The 23,547-nt window shown below is 35.3% G+C and overlaps 2 protein-coding genes across 2 annotated transcripts in view; one reads left to right on the top strand and one right to left on the bottom strand.

Annotated features, from left to right (window-relative positions):
* LOC132555837 (carboxypeptidase D-like) overlaps positions 1-10,177 on the bottom strand; it is a 42,216-nt gene extending 32,039 nt beyond the window's left edge. The window contains exons 1-5 of the mRNA XM_060220230.1: positions 9,316-10,177; positions 7,237-7,379; positions 1,821-1,990; positions 1,269-1,355; positions 330-356 (exon numbers count right to left, since the gene is read on the bottom strand). Of these exons, the coding sequence (XP_060076213.1) occupies positions 330-356; positions 1,269-1,355; positions 1,821-1,990; positions 7,237-7,379; positions 9,316-10,177 (1,289 nt within the window). The remainder of the gene's footprint in view (positions 1-329; positions 357-1,268; positions 1,356-1,820; positions 1,991-7,236; positions 7,380-9,315) is intronic.
* Positions 10,178-10,563: 386 nt separating this feature from the next.
* LOC132557514 (CDP-diacylglycerol--glycerol-3-phosphate 3-phosphatidyltransferase-like) lies at positions 10,564-19,689 on the top strand. The gene is made up of 7 exons (XM_060222042.1): positions 10,564-10,603; positions 12,540-12,635; positions 14,188-14,243; positions 15,684-15,740; positions 16,957-17,077; positions 18,284-18,456; positions 19,627-19,689. The coding sequence occupies exons 1-7, from the start codon at positions 10,564-10,566 to the stop codon at positions 19,687-19,689; spliced, it is 606 nt and encodes a 201-aa protein (XP_060078025.1).
* Positions 19,690-23,547: the final 3,858 nt, after the last annotated feature.

Genomic DNA, 23,547 nt, shown 5'->3' with positions numbered 1-23,547 from the left:
AAATACATATAATTCCTAAATGCTCCTATATATAAACCAGAATCTGATCAAGACCTAGACCTTATGATACTATGGGATAACATATGAATTAAGTCTGCTAAGAAGTCCTCTAGATAAGATGCCGATCTGAAACAGGATGCAAAAAAAGATGGGACCTGACACCACAGGGTGCAAAAAGATGGGACATGACACCACAAATGGACGTGGTAACATAAATTGGTGAGGTCATCAATGCGAGATGTACAGTAATCTCCAGACAGAGGAAGGGATGCTATAATACAGCTGGGCAATGGAAGCATAACAAATGATCAGAAATATAAGGGAACTACCTCACTGTGTCAATGGAACGTAAAAATCTGAAACACAAATGTAATGATTTATCAATAGTGAAAATAAAGACAGCTGAAACAACACTGAAAGTAAATAACACCAGCCCTGCACAAATTTATTTCTGCCTCACTGTGAATGCTAGTGTATTCAACACTTTTTTTTTTTATTTTTTGCTATTTTCAAGGAGGGATAAAACTAGGAACAACAGAATAAAGAATTAATAAAGAAAACTGTTATTGATTTCATGATTTCTGTTAAAAATCCAAAACTTTTGCAGCAAGCTTTTTGTGAAACTTTGAACCATAAAAAACAACCATTAATGTACATAATTTTTTTCCATGATGTTTTTGATCCTGTCAAATCTCTACCTCTTGTACCACCAGACACCTTAAGGCCAACAGGTACAGACTTACGACAATCCCTTTGCAAAACCCACTTAGGTACCTGTGCTACCTGACAGGTGTAATGTAAATGCCCATTGTTCTGTCCCGCACTGAACTGTATATACCTAGCATTATAAAGAAGAGTGTACATGGATGTAGGGAAGTAAAAAAAGACTGCTTTTAAAAGATAGGACGAACGTATAAACATGAACCTTTTTTTGTTTTTTTGTTTACAACATACAGGTAAGCTGGTTTAACAGCACACAGGTAAATAAAACACTAAGTGACAGAGCTTACTCTCTCTCCACTTAATCATGTACTTTACATATCCCACTGCTATGTCTACATGTCAGCTGATGTAGTTAATTACCACTGATCCTGAACCGGATATTCCATTATATACATGTAGTCTGGTTTTATGGGGACAAGTAACCTCTAGTGTTTTTCTTTCATCAGTGTCCCATTATCGCCTGCTGTCTCCAGTCTTTTCACTGTGAAATAATTAAATAAATGACGAAATACTATAATTTGGACTGACAAATGATGAACACATACCCTGCAGCACTCTGTTTCTTTAATCTTAAGTTAATTGGTGTAGCTGGTCCATTTTTCACCTCTACTGCCAAAGATGATAATTCATATCTGTCAATACAATAAAATTCCAAAATCAAATTAAAAAAAAAATAACATTCTTTACAACAATCTAGTATAACTGAATTATTTTTATCAAGACCTGGCCAAGCGCTTAACATGTGTACATGTTCATATCAAAATCATTCAGTACCGGTACTTGGAAACAACGTTCAATTATTTACAAGTGAAAGTTATTTTTTACACAGAATCATCTGCTTAAATTTTACTTGACTGATTACAAAACAGCAAAAACATGCAAAAGTTCCTACATCATACGACAAGTAAATTACAACAAACCCACTTAGCATCTTGTGATTCCTTTATTACATTTGTTTTATTAGTGAAGAACTTAAATTTCCACAAAGTTTTGACATCACGTCTTGGATCACCCCATTATTTGTTATCTCATATTTTTATGATCCTAAATCAAACGTTCCCTTTACATCACTACCTAGTACTGAAGCAGTGACTTACCCTTCAGCTACTGCAGAAATGTTGTAATTTCCCTTGACTAGAAGTCTCCAGAAGTCTCCGTAGCTAGCGGTAGTAATGTTGTGATTGATTCCAGCCACCATGATAACAGCATCAGGAATACCTTCATTGGTATCAGCATCCATAACAAATCCCTTCACTCCCTTGTGTACCTGAACACACAAACATATTGAAAATATGTCACAACAGCAACAAAACTGTGAATTAACTGAGAGAAAAAGACACTACCAAGTCACACAAACTAACAGAAAAAGACACTACCAAGTCACACAAACTAACAGAAAAAGACACTACCAAGTCACACAAACTAACAAGAAAAAGACACCTACCAAGTCAAATAAACTGAGAGAAAAAGACACTACCAAGACACACAAACTAACAGAAAAAGACACTAGCAAGTCACACAAACAGAGAGAAAAAGACATTACCAAGTCACACAAACTGAGAGAAAAAGACACTACCAAGTCACACAAACTGACAGAAAATGACACTACCAAGTTGCACAAACTGACAGAAAATGACACTACCAAGTTGCACAAACTGACAGACAAAAGACACTACCACGTTACACAAACTAACAGAAAAAGACACTACCAAGTCACACAAACTGACAGAAAATGACACTACCAAGTTGCACAAACTGACAGAAAATGACACTACCAAGTTGCACAAACTGACAGACAAAAGACACTACCACGTTACACAAAAAACATATTGAAAATATGTCACAACCAAGTCACACAAACTAACAGAAAAAGACACTACCAAGTCACACAAACTAACAGAAAAATACACTACCAAATCACACAAACTGAGAGAAAAATACACTACCAAGTCACACAAACTGAGAGAAAAAGACACTACCAAGTCACACAAACTGAGAGAAAAAGACACTACCAAGTCACACAAACTGAGAGAAAAATACACTACCAAATCACACAAACTGAGAGAAAAAGACACTACCAAGTCAAAAAATATATACTTATACTATACATTTCTTTTTCTTTGTTTTTCTTAAATTTGTTCAGATTTTCTTAAACCTAACAAAACTAATCTAAAAAATACCAGCCAATGTATAAAGAAAAAAAAAGAAAAAAAAAAAGAAGAAAAAAAATCTGAACTAAAATTTATGTCAATTAAATGTTCTGAAATTGGAAAACCTAGAGATCTCCCAAATCATAATCAGCATCCTTAATTAGCAATCTTACATGTATATTTAAAGGGTTTGAATTGTCTGATGAGGGCAAGGGTACAAAATTTCATATTCAGATGTGTAGTAATGGTTGTAATACCAGATAATGGAAGAATTTGAAAACTTTCCTTATACATACTATATCGTTGTTTAATTTTGTGATAGTTCACAAATTTATGTAATGCCACCTTAGCAATCAACAAGAGAAAATTTTCTGATCATTTTTGATTTGCTGTAAAATATTTGTTGTGTATTAAACTTTGTTTGATCCTTCTTGATCATGACTAGCAAAATTAAATCTTCTGTGATATTTACAAACACTACAGTATCCTAGCCTATAATTTTATAACTTCAAATTCTTCTATAGCAAAGTGTCTGCAACAAAATTAAATCTTCTGTGATATTTACAAACACTACAGTACCCTAGCCTATAATATTATAACTGCAAATTCTACCGCTGAATGGGTTTATGAGCCATGGTTGTGTGCTTGGGCATGACATTTTAACCTACAAAAAAGTGCTCTGGATAGGACAGATTGTCTTGAAAATTTGACAATTCACTTTTCTGTACTGTTGTCATTACTTCATTGATCATTGATAAGTTGCTAGCTACTACATAGAGACCCCACCTAAAAATGACCCTGGTTGTTTACTGGTGATAAACCGAGAACACAAACAGCCAACAAACAATTGTTTCATGACAAAGTTACGTTTCAGTGTCAGTCAAGAAATATTTATCTCATGTTCATGAGTCGGTAACTTAAGACGTGTATATGTACCTATGTATATAAATATGTAGGTAAGGTTGTGTCACCTAAAATAGAAAGTGGAAGCAGTTAAAAGGAAAAAGTAAATGAATACCATACATAGAATAAGTCCTTATCTAAACTATTCCTTTTCCACAGAAAATGTAACAGGGACTTAATAACTAACATCCACACAGAGGCCCATTTAAATAGATTCACCCTTGAAAAAGAAAAGTAAACCAGAAATTTTCAATAACACATGACACCTTTCAAAAGATTCACTCAGCCGTATCCTAAAATGCCTACCAGACATATATATTACTAAGAACACTGGGTAGAACTGTTTAAAACCTTGCAGTATTTTATTATAGATGTACGTTAGAAACATCAGCTCTCAGTAGAACTGCTTTGTTATTGCTAATTGACCTCAATGGTCCAGAATTACGCACCACAGAAAATAGTAACTCTAGTCATATGACACTTGGAGTATGTTCATTTATAACAATAGCAGCTTGCTAAGTATATGATTAACAAAGATTGTTGTATACCTAAAACAAAATCCCAGCAGGTCATGACTTCGCATCTCAAATTTATCAAAACTTCGTGAAGACATGCATTTTCTACCATAAATAGCCTTAAATGTGTTTTTCCGTATGTTTTATGAAATTCACATGCATAAGTTCATAAAATTAAAAAATATTTTTTATCAGGTGCAGAGTTTGTAAAGGTATCAATTTTAAAATAAGTATTTGTTCATTTTATAAAAATTCATGATTAAATTTGTACTTGATAAATTAACTGAGGAGCCAATAAACCAGTAGAAATTTCTGCCACCATACATGTAGAATGATTCATATTGTCATATTATCAAAAGGTATTAAAAATTTACAGGACAAACTTTCACATTAAACAAATAACAATTTCTGACAGTAACGGAAAGCCTAAGGCATAAGTCATCCAAAAAATGTTAAGGACTTTTTTTTTACACTGATGGAAAATAGAAATTCCTAGAAGCATTTCATTAAGTTGTAAAACCTAATTCAATGTAGAAAGATTAAACCTCTGTGGTTAACGACTTACACTACATAGCCTTCAGCTATATCTGTGATTTAATCTGTGTGTCCGGTAACATAGTCTGTATACGTAAAATAGGAACAGTGAAACATGTACCTGGATTGACTGAGAATCATGTTTTGTGTCCTTAAGGCATGAACACCTATTCTGACCTATGTAAACTAGAAAGCATAAACATTGCATGAAATTCGATCGATCACATAATCATAAATTTTGAAACCCATTACACAAAGTCATGTGCAGTATTGCTGCAGTTGACTAATAGTGATATTAAACTCTAAAATACTCCTTCACGTTAACTCACCTAAACATCTCCCCATTGACTCGAGCATATCATACATCTTTAGTGACTTGACTGCACGTTTCCACATTGACTCAACTCCATATATACATATACTTTTCTACTGATTCAACTATAAATCTCAAGAAGGACTTTTCTTCTTGCAGGAACCCCACTCTGGTCAATATACAGTCGAACTTGTCTCGAAATTCAAGGGACCACGGATAACAATTTGACCCATTCATATTTTGACTCAAACAATGTGTTTAATTAAAGTTGACGATATCAGTTCCCTGATGCTGATCATAGCTCAACCAAGTAGAGCTATGATAGCACGATACACTGTGGTACAAACAGTGTAATTTTTGATCTGTTATTTGAAATGGCAGTAAATAAACTGAAAAAAACTATTTCTACATCTTCTTTTCATTGTTTATTCATCCGAATAACAAAACATGTATTAACAGTACAAGTTAACTATATTTGTACCAACTTCGTTCCCCACAAAACATATATCTATTTTTACAAAATGACAATAAAATGGAGCTAAAATTTGCTTTTGATATGCTACAAGAAACGATGTATGAAGTTACAGATCCTGTTAACATGACTTTACCATGAACTGGAAAGTTTTTTAACCTGTCATAGAAACATAATGAAAGTACAAGGCTTAACAAATCACACAGAGACAAAAACTCCATCAATGAAAAATACTTTCAGCACTGTGTTGTCCAAGAACTAAATCTAGCGAAGTACCCAATCACTGTCTGTTAGTAAACAAGCACAAAAATTAGTTTCTCTTGGAATTGTGGGGGGAAATTTTGTACTGATTTGACAGTTTCATTTTTAACATTCCTTAAGATGCACGCAACCTAGCAAACTGTATTCATGTATTGTGTAAATGCGCTTCTTGTTTAAGGTACAGGTAAATCATGGCTTCAGGATGGTGACAGTAATTAAGAAGGTCATTAATCAGCAGAGCCCAAATGTTGTGTGTACAATGGACTGATATGGTGTAACAAGCCATGTGTTACACACAGGTGATCTTCTACTCTGTGTACCTGCAATAGAGGTCATTATTTATCTTAATTCCTCTGCTGGGATTCAAATCCAGGACTGCTGACTTACTAGTCTGATGCTCAACTGCTTCAGAAGATGTGCAAATGTTTTGACAAAAATTAATTTCAAGACAACAAATGACTTTTCCCTTGCTTTACCATTGAAGGGACTGAAATATCACTTCAACTAAAATGAAATTTCGACTTAATGAAATTTGAGTCATCCTAACTAATATTACAAAGATATCAAAGGGAAAAAATCGGGACCTGAATATTTTTTTGACTCAAATCGAATTCTGACTCCAGCGATTTTGAGACGAATTTCAACTGTACATAATGATGTGGATAAAGAGGGTGTAGAGGCATATATGGGATTAAAAGAGTGCATTTACTTTTTTGTTCATTTTGTGATGTGGGAGTGTGCATAAAATGAAAATAAAAGAATCAGACATCCGTTAATAATTTTGTGTGAGTGCTTCAAGGGCTACAAGGGGATATGTGCCTTGAATCCCTTGAGCGTTGTGCTTTGTACTGTACTGCAGCAAATGGCAAGAGATCTAGATTCCCTTGTAATATTGACTCAACGCACTATACAACTCCATGTAAGTAACTCATGATCATCTACATCTTGTTACACTGACTCAACTTTGAACCTTTCAAGTAAAACAGAACCACTTAAGTGATTCTACCATACATATTCAAATTGACTCAGCTATACATTTTAACATTGACTCAACTTTATACTTTGCCATTAAGCCAAGTTACTACTAAGCCAATCAGCACAGGGCTCTCACATCCCATTTTGGGACTGGGGCCCGGGGCCCTTAGAATTGGGAAAAATAATGGTGTTTTCCTTAGAATTGGGAAAACTTCAGGTCTAATTTGGGAAAAAAAGATACTATTTTGCATTGGGAATGGGGCCGATGCAGATCGAGTGCCTTGCAGCAACTAGCTCTCAAAAAGGACACATTATGAACAGATAAGGCAAATACATTGTAATTACATTACTAGTTATACCAACAATATCTAAGAGTGATTGGTACTGTACCTCTTCCATGTAAGCAACCAGAGACTCTTTATTGTTGTTCCATTCCTTTTCCAGTTCACTTGCATAAGGATATTTACAGCAAGACAGCTCAATAGTTATCTCAAAACAATTACTATACAGGTAATTGTAATCCTGCATTCCACCTGGAACAAGATTAATTACTTATAATAAATATTATTCATAAATGAATCTGACCGTTATATATCTATATGAATAAACAAATATCAATGTATACATATACAAACAAATGAAAATACACTTAGAATGAACTACTGTATTTAGTTACAGATTCAGAAGTGAAACCTTATTAAGACCACATGGGAGTCTGCGTGAAAGTGGTCTTAATAGCAGAATGGTCTTCATACTAATACGGAGTACCCAATTGACTTTTGACCTTTACCAGAAGATCTGTGTACTGCACATGTACCACTTGGAATGAGTCCTTGAATGACCATTAATTGTACTTGTTTTAGCAATATAGAAAAAGATAAGTTAGATTTACATTCATATGTGCAGCATTAGATCTTTAAGGGTTTTGGACATGGTATTTCATAATGCTATATTTCAACCTAAAATGATATGTATGTAGTCTGCATTATCATGTGTCTGTCATCACAAAGATGGCCCCTTTCCTTTATGCTTAGTCTGGTGAATATGCATATTTTGAATGCAAAATCAGGTCATGTGATGCATGCGGTCAAAGTATTACTTTAACTGCAATGATACTCTGTTTACCTATTAAGACACTCAGTTACATGAATGACCTTGTCCGAGATGATTTATAACCTTTATCTAAAGTAGGTACAGTTTAGTGTTACTTTAACTAGATTTTTTCATAGTGTAAAACTTCATGAGAGAAAATTTCTTTAAAATGTCACAATTAATATTAACAAAACATACTTTATTGTGTCACAGCATTTCACATGTGGATATAGACTTATTAACATCACCTTAGAATCAAACTGATGATCCAGACATAAAAATCAGAAATTTTGAGGAAAATAACTGATTTTTGTTGTTTTTCAATATATGTTTTCAGTAATGATTGAAGTGATACATTCCAAGACCAAATCAAAGTGATTTTGTTTTTGCTTGATAAATGAAGAGGTTGAAATAGGGATAACCAGAGACCTCCCTGTCCAAATGAATTCCTCCAGATAGATGACAGTGAATATGAATGAAGATTATAATTTATGGTACTGTTTAGCCTTCATGTTTGTAATTAACCCCAAGTGTTAAATGGTTGTTTGTTTCTTTTATGAACCTGTTATAATCGCAATGTAAACCAAATGGAAGGTGCTCGGGTACCATTGTTTTGACATGTACAAAAGCTTGCCCTTCTTGTGCACATACACAAGTTAAGAAGTATAATTATATAAAGTGTTAGTTAAAGTAGAATATTTCACTCTCAATCAAGGGTATCATCTAAAAAACAGGATCACATGAGAAGTGTCTGCCTTCTACACTATTTTATTATTTACATAATAGACAGTCAGAGTATCACATGACTGTTCACCTCATTAAATATCTCACTCATGCAAAACAAGTGCTGCCTCAAATATTAAGACTATGATGTCAAGAAATGAATGAAATTGAAAATCGTTTCTATAACCCTTTAACAATGAAGTGTATTGGTTGAGGGACTTGGCAAGACCCTAACTGCTGATATGAGTCATTGGAGATGTGAAAGATCAGTGTAGCATGATATTTTTTAATTGATCAATGCAATTTTGAAATTGTGGAAGTTTTCAATTTTTGTTTACAGCAACAGGTCACAATCATGGGGTCAAGTTCCCTTACATAGTGGTTTTTGGGATTGTCAAAACTGGTTGTCAGATGGAATAGAGGGTTGGTTGTATGGTAAGGTTTCACTCTTTATATAAGTGTACTATTTAACACGTAGGTTCTTACATAAAGAGTTTTTTTTACCAAGAATGAAGAGGATTTTCTTCTTCTGAAAATTGTCAAGAAATCTTTATTAAGTGCATGTTCAAAAAAAGATACGAAGCGTTAAGTTAGCAGAAATGCATGTATTTTTTTCAGGCCTTACACATACAAGTTCTCAAAGAAAATCTTTACCTGGCACATCATACCAATAGGCACCATTGGTTATTCCTCCCTGAAAATGATCACCATCACAAACCTTTCCACTGTGCATGGTTCCATGATTGCTTGCATATGTTGTGGCAACTTGTTTGAAAATAGCATCGTCAGGTGAGGCACTGTAATATCCAGATTGTCTGTGGATGGCTGAATCATCAAACGGGTAGCTAGCAACAACACTTCCACCATGCAAGTTTGCAGACAAAACAAATTTGTTTTCCTTAATCCAGTTCATTAGTACTCTTGTTTCACTTTGAATATGAGGCTGGCTATCAGAAAATTGGTCTGGAAAGTTTCTGTTAAGATCAACATGGTGAGCATTCTCCCGTCCAAGAACTCCCGTACAATGTCCTTCCCTAGCTCTGTGGAAACCATCAGGATTCATCGTAGGCATGATATAAATATTTGTTCCGTTGACCAACTTCGTGACGCGTTCATCTGTTCCGTAGTTTCCCAAAAGATGCTCAATCAAATTTATAAGTATCTGTCTGCCAATGACTTCATTCCCGTGCATATTCCCGACATATTTGAACATTGGTTTGCCTGGCTCAACACCATTATTGTTGTTAACGTTTTTCGTAATCTGTATCGCTACAATATCTCTATTCTCTTCACTTGCTCCAACTTTATGAAGTTTGGCTATATGTGGATAGTTTGCGACTTGACTGTTCAGTAAATTCAATAATTCATCATGGTCGATGTATTTGAAAGTATGTATAATTTCTTTAGAAGGAGAGCTATTAGACGAAGCATTCGATACACACACAGTTAGGAGCAATAGTGTCAAAATAAGATAACTTAGCTGTTTACAGCTGTCAGTCTTCCAGTCCTTCGCCATGTTTTCGTGTGGAAGTTCCGGAAAGTAATGGTACGTGTAAAATCCTACTTGTTACGCACGTACAGAGGCTCGAGTAATTAAATTACGTGATGTCTTTCATAGACGAATCATTATTTCTACCCTATCAAATTATTCTCTTTCTTTAGCGATATGTTATTGTTATGTTTAAAACAAACTAGATACTCGAAATATTATAGGTGCGTATTGTTCCGTATGATATATCTTAACATTTGGTAAAATAGACATTACCCTTGTTGACGGATTCTGATTCGTCGGAAAATCTCGGGTCATAGGTCATGACACCTGCATCTAACATCACACGTTTTCACAGCAGCAACAGGTGCATTAGGTACATTGCGTATATGACAACAGGTGTTCACTTGTGAATGATGGGATATGTGTTGCTTTACGTTCCTAATATTATCGGTAAATAGTCACGTCAGTCAATTTTGCTATATTTTGGGTCTGGTTACATGGGCTTGTTTAGATGAGAGTTGATATATTACAGGAATGAAGTTATTAAGTTAAAACCCCATTTATAGTCAGTAGGAACTCATCTAACCAAGCCCCATGTTATTTGATTAGTCTATGTATGATTGCAGATGGATTGATTGTTTTGTCTGTCACAAAACCATATATTTTGATCACTGGCCTCAATGATCTATTCAGATAAAATCAGAAAATTTGTTTAAGCTGTGGCGCAACATCCATTTGTCAACAACTTTTCCTTTTTAAATAGCTTCTCAAGATGTGCATGATCTTTTATTGGGCCAATAACATTATTGAAATGGATGACCTTGACCTACTTTAAGGTCACAAGGAGTCAAATATGTTAAACCCTTTCAGCAAATTCTTGTCTATAAACAGGATGCCCCTGGTCATGATATTGAATAGTAGCATACTTGGCTAAGGAGCTACAGAAACAAATTTTTTTAACAATCTTGACCCTCTTTCAAGGTTACTGAAGTCACATGTGTCGAGATACTTAACATCTTCTGAGGAACCAAGAGGCCCAGCTAGTGTCATGATATTCAGTCAGTAGCATGCTTATGTGTAAAGCTACCAGGTTTGTTCAAATGGAGGGCCTTGACTCGCTTTCGTGGTTATATGCTTAAGGAGTTTGAAATTTTTTGATCTTTTCTACTCAATAATCAAAAAGGTTTGGGGTCATGATATTGGGCCAGTAGCACACTGAGGTTAAGGGCTATTAGAATAAAGAAAAAACCAACTTGTTAAAAGAATCATAATTGATATTTTTGTGATAAAACCAGGACAAATAAATATGCTCAATAGAAAGATTAACAATGAGACTCCTGAAAAAGTATATGGAGAATAAGACAACATATATCTTTTGCTTTATTGACAACACCAGCCATGTAAGTCTTTGTCAGTCCAAGTAAGTAGTATCTTGTTCACAAAGTAAAACAAGGTAAACTACAGCAGTACCACCATGTATACTAACAAGCATCGAAGATGTCCAGCTTCATATCGCACAAAGAGATAGAATATTTCTCAATGAGATCATTATGATGACTAAAAGTTTCTGCTATCTTCATCAACCTGCACACTTAAAAAATCCTGTGTTGTGAGTCTGTCAGTCAGTTAGTAACATCATTCACAAAACCTGAGATATTGGGAACAGGCCCTTGTATATCGAGTTAAATGTGACACGTAAATACCAAAGGAAGCAGACCCAGGGTTGTAGCTATCCAGAAATGGGGAAATTTTAATCATTATATTTATCATACAGCTTGTTGGAAAGCTGTCCCTGTTGGTTTTGTTGAAGGACTTTGGGACACAAAGGATGTTGTGAAACAACCCCATTCAGGGATTAACCAAGAAAGAATTTGCTACCAGAAAATCCTTACCCAAAGGGCTATAAAAATTTTATCCATTTTTCTAAAAAAGACCAAAAATTCCCTTTTTCTTCAATGAATAGTATTCTCCAAATTCTACTTTATCACCTGTCATTGTCTTCTCTTTGCAAAGAATCAGAAATTACTAAGATAAGATATTTAATTGTACATTATTACGTATGAATGGAAAAGATTTTTTTATTTTGGACGAAGAATTACTGAAAAGGAGAGGATATATGTTTGTAACGTGTTGTACTCGATACACTAGGTTATACATGCTTACATGTTCTCTATCCTGTGCCAATGTCGTAACAATGCCAAGAAATACACAAGTAATATTATATGGATGAGACTACAAACACCCTGTTTGTGTATTGTGCATCACTATGACAACGGTTGCTAATGACTCTCAATGCAAATTTAGCCTAACAATAAATGCTGTTTTCTGTTTTTAAATACTTCCTAATTTTACTTACTGTTATCATTTTCCTATGTTGTGATTTCAGGCTATGCTCGACTGTGTTTACTTGCCCTGAGTATCAGCACATTTGATACACCTGTTATGTTTCTCATCTTCTACAGTGTCTCTGCAATCTTGGATGGTAGGTTACTCCAAATGGTTATATCAGGAAGATATATAGTCATCATGTTTCTGTATTGTCGTTCGCCATCTACCATACGTAAACTTTTCACATTTTAAATTTGAAAGTTCCACCAGTGGGATTGAACTCCAACTTATGTTTTGGGTCCAAAGTCCAATTATGGTTGTCTAAGCCGCTATCTTGAAAAACACATTTTAAAACTCCATTGTTGCCATATAGCTGAAAATTAGTGGGGATGTTTAGGAAAGGATATGGTGACAATGTTATTTCTAAGTCTCATCAAAACGTGGCTGCCATGGTAGCTAGTTTATATGATTTTCCTAAACAGCAAATATTTAAAATTTCTTCTCAAGTTCAACCTGTGAGATTCAACACACACTTACTAGCAATGATCCTGGGAATGTCCTAAGCAAGTGTATTTTTTCCAAGTCGGTCAGCCATCCAATATGGCCGACGTAGCTGTCATCTTGAAAAACAAATTTTCACACTTCTTTCCTGCTTCCACTGGTGTTGTTAAGCTGATATTAGGTTTGGATTTCGGGGAAATGATTGAAAGTGTTGTGTTTGTCAGTTGTATTGCTTAAGTTCAGAATAGTTTGAATCATTTACTAATTGTCCCTGCTGCTATTGTACTAGGAAGGAGAAATGAAAAGCACCTCACCCCAAGTGGGGTTTGAAATACTGACCCTTTAGTCTCTAGTCGGACATTCTTACTGCTCGACTAAAGAGAAACTCCCGTTAGCCAATGCTAGTAAGGTGACCTGTACTTTTTACTTCTACACTATTCCCTCCTTCACAAAGTCTTTAAGCCCAATGACAACAACAACATAGATTCTATTTCTCCAAGAAACAGCTCAATATCCTATAACTTCAATGTTTGTTCAACATTAAATCTGTAACAGGAAGAAATAATGAAAAACACTTCATTTTTGTCTCTAGCCAGACACTCTACCTCTCGTCTTATGGCACCTTTCCACTTGCCAGGCTAGTAAGGCGACCCACACTCTCAATTCCTACACTATTATATCATTGATTAGTTTTTAAATTCAGATTAAGGCCCCATGGGCCTCTTACTTTTTATTACTGCTTTGCAGTGTAGATTCTAAAGACAATCCAAGATGCACAAAACAATGGTAGTATAGAAATAAAGATTCACTCAGATTTGATTACAGAAAAATGTAAATTTCATATACAAATTCTATATTGGTCTGTAAAACAAGATTTCATAATTCCTTACTGAACTGGTAGCTTAAAAGGTGAACACAAAAATAGCCATGTTGATCCACTGAGACTTGTAGTTCATGATCATCATTAGATGGATAGATTTAATTTAGGAGATTTGTGTAGTATTTAATAAAACAACCTGATGTTTAAATAACTAAAATGCAGACATAAAAACTGATCACCTACACAAACTTACATAGTGATGATAATTCAGATGTTAGGTCAGAAGACACACCATTTACTAGGATTCTGTGTGACACCTGTTGCAAGTTTAATACAATCAGATTTAAGCTGTTGTTGAGGGTAAATCTAAATATTTTTATCTCAGGATTTGATGGATATGCTGCCCGAAAATTGAACCAGATGTCAGCGTTTGGAGCATGGGTAATATACTTGACCTTGTTTTCACTTGTTCCTTATTTCTTGTTAGCCCACCATCATCAGATGGTGGGGTATTCAAATCGCCCTGCGTCCGTGGTCCGTCCATCCGTCCGTAAACAATTTTTGTTACCGCTATTTCTGGGAAAGTACTGGATGGATCTTTCTCATATTTCATATGCAGTTTCCCCTTGGTCCCTAGTTGTGTATTATAGCTTTTCTGGACTGATTTGAATTCAAGATGGCCGACAGGCAGCCATCTTGGATTTTGGAAGTAAAAGTTTGTTACCGCCATTTTTGGGAAAGTACTGGATGGATCTTTTTGAAATTTCATATGCAGGTTCTCCTCGGTCCCTAGTTGTGAATTGTACCTTTTTTGGACTGATTCAAATTCAATATGGCTGACAGGCGGCCATCTTGGATTTTGGAAGTAAAAGTTTGTTACCGCTATTTCTGGGAAAGTACTGGATGGATCTTTCTCAAATTTCATATGCAGTTTCCCCTTGGTCCCTAGTTGTGCATTGTACCTTTTTTGGACTGATTCGAATTCAAGATGGCCGACAGGCAGCCATCTTGGATTTTGGAAGTAAAAGTTTGTTACCGCTATTTCTGGGAAAGTGCTGGATGGATCTTTCTCAAATTTCATATGCAGGTTCCCCTTGGTCCCTAGTTGTGCGCTGTACCTTTTTTGGACTGATTCAAATTCAATATGGCTGACAGGCAGCCATCTTGGATTTTGGAAGTAAAAGTTTGTTACCGCTATTTCTGGGAAAGTGCTGGATGGATCTTTCTCAAATTTCATATGCAGGTTCCCCTTGGTCCCTAGTTGTGCATTGTACCTTTTTGGACTGATCTGAAATCAAGATGGCTGACAAGTAGCCATCTTGGATTTTGAGATTAAAATCTTGTTACTGCTATTTCTGAGGAAGTACTGGATGGATACTTCTGATATTTCATAGGTATTGGTTTCCCTTGGTCACTAGTTGTGCATTGTACTTTTTTTTGACTGATTTGAAATCAAGTTGGCCCACACGCAGCCATCTTGGATGTCGACAGTAATACAGCACAAGCATATTTTCTTTGATATTCTATCATATTGATTCAAGACCATGTCCGTTATCCACCTGTAACTGACTGCTATCTAATAATACTTTGGGATCTTTTTCAAATGATATTTTCTAATAGGTGCTTAATAAAAATATCTTGTGCCATCATTGAGTACATTCAATGAAGACCAATTCATGAACATTTACAAAACCTGTAACAAAAAAAAATAAATCTTCAAGAACTGAAAACAGATCCACAAATGGTGGGCGCCAAGATCCCTCTGGGATCTCTTGTTACTTAATACACAATTAAGGTCACCATGACCTAATTTAATGGGTCAAAGCTACCCGATTCATTTTTGGAATTACTTGAAAAGTTGATACGATCTTATCTCTACAGTTTGATGTTATTGTGGACTTAATCAGCAGAGGAGCCCTATGGTGCTTTATAAGTAAGGTAAGTAAATGATTAGATAGCCCTTCTCTCCCTACTTCCTGTATTCCCTTGTACCAAACGTTAGCCCATTTTTCCCACTTGTATTTCACCTTATCCAACAGTAGACAATTCTCCCCACTTGTGTGTATTTCACCTTACCAAAGAGTAGCGCATTATCCCCACTTTTGTGTATTTCACCTTACCAAAGAGTAGCCCATTCACCCCACTTGTGTGTATTTCACCTTACCAAAGAGTTACCTATTCTCCCCAGTTGTATTTCACCTTTCCAAAGAGTAGCCCATTCTCCTCACTTGTGTATTTTCCCTCATCCATGGGTAGCCCATTTCCAATGCTCAGGGAAAGGTCTCATATCCCCGCTCTGCCTTGTAAAAGATTCTGTTATAATTGTTCTTTCTTCCTCCTACTCGACCTAAGAGCTTCCATTTTCCAATATACAAATGTTTTCTCTCTCTGTTCTTTTGTTCTTTTCTCCTTCAAAGATTTCTCCATTTTCTCTAGGATAATTGTTCTACAACTGCCCTTTCCATCTCCCACTGACCACAATATCCTTTCCTTAACCCCTCCCACTGACAACACTATCCTTTCCTTAACCCCTCCCACTGACCACACTATCCTTTCCTTAACCCCTCCCACTGATCACAATATCCTTTCCTTAACCCTTCCCACTGACCACACTATCCTTTCCTTAACCCCTCCCACTGACAACACTGTCCTTTCCTTAACCCCTCCCACTGACCACACTATCCTTTCCTTAACCCCTCCCACTTACAACATTTTCCTCTCCTTAACCCCTCCCAGTGACAACAATATCCTTTCCTTAACCCCTCCCAATAACCACACTATGCTTTCCTTAACCCCTCCCACTTACAACATTATCCTTACCTTAACCCCTCCCACTGACCACACCTCCTTTCCTTAACCCCTCCCACTGACCACACCTCCTTTCCTTAACGGTTGATTCTCTTCCTCTCCAGGTTGTTTTCTTTTATCTTACCACAGGATCTTCTCCCATCCTGCCCACTAGCTGGTCCTTTTGAAAATAAAAAAAAAAAAAACAAAACAAAACAAAAAACAGAGATTTGCAATATGAAAAAAATTGTCTGAATAATTCATGCACTTCACACCCCATGTCCTTTTCCATGCAGATTTTATGAAGAATTATGATTTTGGTTTTGAAAAAGAAATTATACAATTCGTACTGATTGATAATTCACAGTGGGGCTACTTTGTCATGGTGATTGAATGGATGACATTTGTTGCTACCCACAGTAGAGGGCCCAGTTGGAGGATACCAGAGAAAGATTTCCCAGTGATATGTCGGAAGGTGATGGAGAATGGTATGTTAAAAGTACAGGTCCTTCTTTTCCACATGTAAATATATACATACAATCCACTCCATGTTCCTGTCATGAAAGTCACTGAACGCAAGAATGATGTCGTGATCGTAAACTGTCAACATACCGTTGATGTAAGTTAAGAAAAAATGAAAGATTGCATTTCAAAAATATTATCTCTATGATTCACACATCCTCCCAGAATTCCTTCATGTTATTAGATTTTAGATATTCTTTATAATTCATTTAATCTGAAGTTAGTGTAACCACTGGTTTGGTTTGTCAGTATGATATGGCTGAATAGCTTACTTCATTTTGGCGTCATTTCTGCTCTATCACAAGGAGGCTTACACCAACATATTGCTGCCTCCCATAAACATATGCACTCACTTTGCAAACACTGTGATGATGTCTTTTTAATAACAATAGCTATTAACAGGACATTGAACAATAGAATACCATGCATACTTGAAAAAATCAGTCAAAAAAAAAAAAAAAATACTTTGAATTCTAAATTCTAGATCCTTCTCTGTCTTGTTGGAAAATTGACATAAATATCTTGCCTGAATTTCATTCACTTGATCTCTCTAGCTTTGTGCATCCTTTGGAGAAATGTGTGGGATCACATAATCCCTTACTTTGATGGAGGAGTAACTCACTATACATTTCAATAAGATAGAGCTATGATTTATTACTGCATAGTAATGGAGCTGACTGAGTATGTTTCTATGGCCTCAGTTGGTAGGGCCAGTTGATTATCACTTGGTAGTCCGGGGTACGATTCCTTGTCGATGCACTTAGCAGGAATTTTTTTTATCCTGTTCTTTCACACTGGCATCCGATGAAATCCCTCGGGATGTGGTATTTAGAGTCTTGGGTTAAGATTTAGAAACTCTTTAAGAAAAACAGGGGGCATAGTATATTAGGAGCAGGTGGGTATGGCTTGTACAAACTGTTAAATATGATCTCTGTCAGTCAGCCAACAGAGCATGCCTCTTTGGTAGAGCCAGTCAGAGGCCTAGGTTCTCTTCCAGGGACAGGAATGTATATTTTTCCTGTTTTTTTTTTTCAAAATACTTTTGTTGCTTGTTTTTATATGTATCAGTTACACAGAATTCTGTCCTGTTTTACCAAACAGAGAAGTTCAGTATCATTGAGTGAGTGAACATATCTTGAGAAAACTGCATGATTTCTGTACCATGTTGACAGGGTTTAAAACTCCACTTGGGACTTATGCTATAACAGGCTTGCATGTACTTCCTATCTGGCTGTATGGCTGCATGAAGGATGTCATAGTTATCTCCCTTGGACTGTCGCCATGGATTCAGCATTTTGGTACACTATTTCTGATTGGTGGCAGACTTCTTTCATTGAGAGTGGAGGTATGCATGCACTTATTCAATCATTTAGCAATTTGTCCAATTTTTATCACTTGAAGAGGTGGGAAAATCTCTATACTGATTTTAACCCGTTTTTTTTAAAATACACATTAAAACCTGTCTTGTCTAAACTCTAGGTAGTCCTAGATATTATCACACAGCTGCGAATTGATAACAAACACATGATATTGTTCATGTAACGTATCACATGAAATGTTTGATGTGTGAAACTGTTGTTTTTTGTGGCTTTAAATCAAACTACAAAAATAAAATGCAGTGAAATTAGACTTTAAAGGGAAAAAAAAATATTTGTATGTTTATGCTGTTTGTATCTATAATACAACCTTCAGACATAGATGTTATAGTCCTATTTTCAGAGTTAAATGGTATGGAGAGAAATGTTCATACGATAATTGCCTTTCCAGTTAGCTATATTCAGAGTCAGTAATTAGTGACTACCTCTGGAAGTTGTTAGCCCTAGCTACCGCCAGTCTTTGGTAAACTTGTGTTTAATCAATAAAACTCTATTTTTATGCCCATGTCTGTCCGTTGCGTCCCGTCGCGTCGCATCCCAAATCAGTATATACCACCTAATAACTTCATTCGGACCTTTCACTATTATTTCACATGGGGGGGGGGCGGGGGCATTCATGTCTTACAGACATTTTCTAGTTTTGTGATTATGATTGTGACGTGATATCTTGAATATTGTTTACAGTATTTTATTGTGTGTACATGTATTGGACGGATTCTTGTCTGGGTGATTACCTCTGATGTGTTGGACTGTACTGTAACACTACCAAGAGGTCCGAGCCAGCTTTTGTTAACCCTTGGAATGTTTATGGAGTATATTTATGGAGTTCATAATAAAAGAAAATAATGTCTGATACATGACAACATGTTTTCTTTTTATTTCCATCTTTACAGCATTATTTACAGAACAATGCATTGAAACTTGAAAATTCCACACTTCAACTATCATTTCAACAGTCTGGAAATGCCAAGGGCTAACAAAATTGAAAAAAAAAATGTGATTGATGTGACTGAAATTAGAGAAGATGTCAATTCTAATCAAACTGGAAAGGCAGCCATTTCCCATTAAGCATCAGATAAAAGGTGTTTCCACAAGCGCTCTCTAATTTGTAAATGATTCCATTTTTTTTTTAATTGTAGATTTTTTTCATTTCGAAGTACATAGCAGTCCTCCTGTCTGAAGATGATGACAAGATCTCCTGATTACCAATAGAGAACATTTAGTAACGAGGATTTAATCCATACTGTTGCCCAGAGTGTTTGTAACTTTAATTTGGTTGACAACTTGTGAGTGATCCTCAAATACAAATTAATTTTTGTGTGTCTTTTAAGTGCTCATTCATTGAATTGCACTTGACTTTTCGATTGACATATTTTTAATTCAAACGGAGGGAAACAAAATATTGCAGTATTATAACTTTTTTAGCATCACTGGCCCTAAAGCCCAAGTGGACTTGTGGCATACCACAGCATAAGTCGCCTGTCTCAGCTTTGTTTTCCTAAAAATCGCTACTAACCTAAATCACTTACAGGAGTTGGACCAAATTTGGTAAGAAGCATCCTCGGGGAAAGTATATATGGTGGGTCTCTGTATCCAGGGTCATGAGGGGTAGATCCCGAAAGGGGAAACTTCAAAATCCTACCTCTCCTGTAAGAATGATTTGAATTTTACCCAATTTGGACTGATGCATTCTTTTATTAACTGGAATCAATCTTGTATAAATGGTGGACCTCAGCCCCATGGGGCAGGGGCCCAATTGGGGAAAAAGGACAATTTATTTAAAATCTTATTTCTCCTGTAGGAATGATTGGATTTTGTCCAAAGTTTGTATGAAGCATTCTTAGGTGAATGGAATTTATTTTGTATAAACAGTGGGTCTTCAACACCATGGTGGCAGGGATGGTGCCCAAGAGCATTCTAAGGTTAAGAGGAATCAGTTTGTCATAAATTGAGGGTCTTGGTGCTCTGGGGCATTAGGGGCGAGACCAAATAGGGAAAACAGCAACAAATTCTTTAAAATCCTACTCCTCCTGTAGGAATTATTAGGTTTTGCCCAGGTTTAACCTGAAGCATTTTTAGATGAAGGGAAATCATTTGGTCTGGACCCCTTGTGGCAGAGCAATTTCTTTAAAATTCTACTCCTTCCGTAGGAATGGTTGGAATTTCCCCAAATTTGGTTTGAGGCAATGTTGTGTGAAGGAGAATTAAATTTGTATAAACAGTGAGTCGGTCCTATGGGATGGGGCCCAACAGGGGAAACAGAACAAATTCTTCAAATCCTACTCTTCATGTAAGGATGGTTGGATTATGAAAAATTTTGGTCGGAAGCATTTTTGGGTGAAGAGTAATCAATTTTGCCAGATGAGTGATACAGGCCCTGTGGGCCACTTGCCTTTTTCATGTAATACAATATCGGTCATATCAATTTGAATTCTTTAAGGTAACATGATAAAGCTTACAGGTAGTATGCAACACACTGAAATTTTGTCATTATAACCTTTACCTCTATTATGATTAATTTGTTATGATATACTGAATCTTAGAAGATTGATGTATTTACATTGTATTACCACGATGTATTTACATTGTATTACCATGACTACCATGACGTATTTACATTGTATTACCATGATGTATTTACAATGTATTACCACGATGTATTTTCATTATATTACCATGACTATTTACATTGTATTACCATGATGTATTTCCATTGTATTACCACGATGTATTTACATTGTATTACCATGACTACCATGACGTATTTACATTGTATTACCATGATGTATTTATATTATATTACCATGATGTATTTACATTGTATTACCATGATGTATTTACATTGTATTACCATGATGTATTTACATTGTATTACCATGATGTATTTACATTGTATTAACATGATGTATTTACATTGTATTAACATGATGTATTTACATTGTATTACCATGATGTATTTACAACGTATTACCATGATGTATTTACATTGTATTACCATGATGTATTTACATTGTATTAACATGATGTATTTACATGTATTACCATGATGTATTTACATTGTATTAACATGATGTATTTACATGTATTAACATGATGTATTTACATTGTATTAACACGATGTATTTACATTATATTACCATGACTATTTACATTGTATTACCGTAGGTTCAATTTACGCGCCATACCTGTTGGTACCTATCAGATTATGGAAACCATGCTGTTAATATATATTTTTTTCATCACAAAAGCAATTTTCTACTTTTGTTGTCAGGAACATTGTTGCTTTTTATTGATTTCTTTGAAAAAAATAATTTATTCTCAAGAATGTGATAATATTTTTTAAACAAAGACAGATATTCTTAATACTCTTATGTTTGTTAGGTTGTGTGTATGAATGATTGTTACAACAAAAGCAAAGTTGTTACGTTACTCTTTATTATTTAAATATACATGTATGTCTGTATTTGTAAATATGAACATTTTTATTGTATAAATACTCAGGGAACACAATTTACCTCATTTTAACTTTATAAACTTTAATAAATTAAGTATCACTGCATACATCTTTATTTACATGTGTGATTTAAAGTCACTTTTGAGAGAAAATGTCACATTGTTGTTGATGTAAAATGTATCTCATTCATTAATTACAAAGTCATGTTTAGGAAGGCATTACTGAGTGTCAAGATATTGTTAATGACCTTTGACTTCTATATATGTTACCTTTGACCTTTGACAAAATTCAATTGATCTTAGTGATTTTTACAGTTGCTGATTATTTAGAAAACCTGTGGCAAGTCTTCTAACAATGGACCTTTTAAACATTTAAGTGACCTTTGACTTTTAACATTAACCTCTGAGATCCCCTAAGGCTACTACATTATGATTATCTAACTGTTTGATGTTGTGACCCTTGACTCTTATCATGACCTCCAAGACTGGCACTGTCTGCTATCTTTACTTATATCAGTCAACTGTTAGCTATAATGACCCTTGACCTTTATGATGTCCTTTACGGCTGCCGCTGTCTGCTGTGTTTACTTAAGTCACATTCGACTGTCTGTTATAATGACCCTTGACCTTTATCATGTCCTTTACGACTGCCGCTGTCTGCTGTGTTTACTGAAGTCACATTCGCCTGTCTGTTATAATGACCCTTGACCTTTATCATTGTTCAGTGCTTTAGACTTTTTTTTATTTTTTAAATGACCTCATTCTTTATATTTCCTTGTCTATTGTAATGACCTCTGACTTTGAATGCCTGTGTTCAGTCTGTTTGCACTGTTGGCTCAATTTCCACCCTTTTTCTATACATGTGTACTTTCTTGTTTGGTTTACTTAATTCTAACATACTGGTGCATGCTATGCTAGGTACTTACTTGTTGTCAGATCTTTTTCTGCCAAAGATATCTCTGACCTATATTCTACCATGGTGACCTATGACCTTAACTTTGTTATGGTGATCTATGACCTTCACACTGCCATGGTGATCTCTGATTCATCTGACCTTTGAAATCAACGAATGCTTCCACTCTGTGCAACAGTTGCCTCATACATTATTGTGGTCTGCTGTCAGTTGAACATTATATTAACATTTTCATTCTCAGTGTGCAATATGTATTGCAACATTAAGCATTCAGAATAACAAATTATTCACGTCGTGCTAGTTACATCTGATCTTTCGTATGCTAATACAGAATGACCTCTGACCTTTAGAACTTGCGCTAAGGGATTAAAACTGAAGTCAAAATATTGAGACTAAAGATCGTGACTGTGCTGTTAATGTGAATGTTGTGTAGTAAATATGTAAAATATATAAAACACACAAAAAAAATAAACAAAAGAAATCACATTCATAGATATAAGGATATAAGGAAGACCTTGACAGGATGAGATATGTGTTATTAAACACCAGTACGGGTAAGTGTATAGCAAATTAAGTTGTTAGGATGTACAATCATGTTTTTATTGCATTTATTACAATGGCTTGTAAACCTTGATTTTTTTTTATGGGTTTTATATACATGTCTATTGTTAAATATATTTACCAAAACTTGTAA

The sequence above is a fragment of the Ylistrum balloti genome, unplaced genomic scaffold (genome assembly GCF_031769215.1).
Source record: "Ylistrum balloti isolate Yb309-2 unplaced genomic scaffold, AGI_CSIRO_Ybal_v1 Utg369566, whole genome shotgun sequence".
In the NCBI taxonomy this organism is placed as follows: Eukaryota; Metazoa; Mollusca; class Bivalvia; order Pectinida; family Pectinidae; genus Ylistrum; species Ylistrum balloti.
The sequence above is the reverse complement of the archived record's forward strand: the minus strand, read 5'-3'. Positions and strand labels throughout refer to the sequence as shown.

Bases quoted from the DNA above. Each gene is read 5' to 3' on its own strand.
- LOC132557514 (XM_060222042.1), top strand. From the start codon at position 10,564: ATGATGGGATATGTGTTGCTTTACGTTCCTAATATTATCG. The intron at 14,244-15,683 runs GTAATATACTTG...TTATCTCTACAG, and splicing joins TGTCAGCGTTTGGAGCATGG to TTTGATGTTATTGTGGACTT. The intron at 18,457-19,626 runs GTATGCATGCAC...TTTTAATTGTAG, and splicing joins TTCTTTCATTGAGAGTGGAG to ATTTTTTTCATTTCGAAGTA.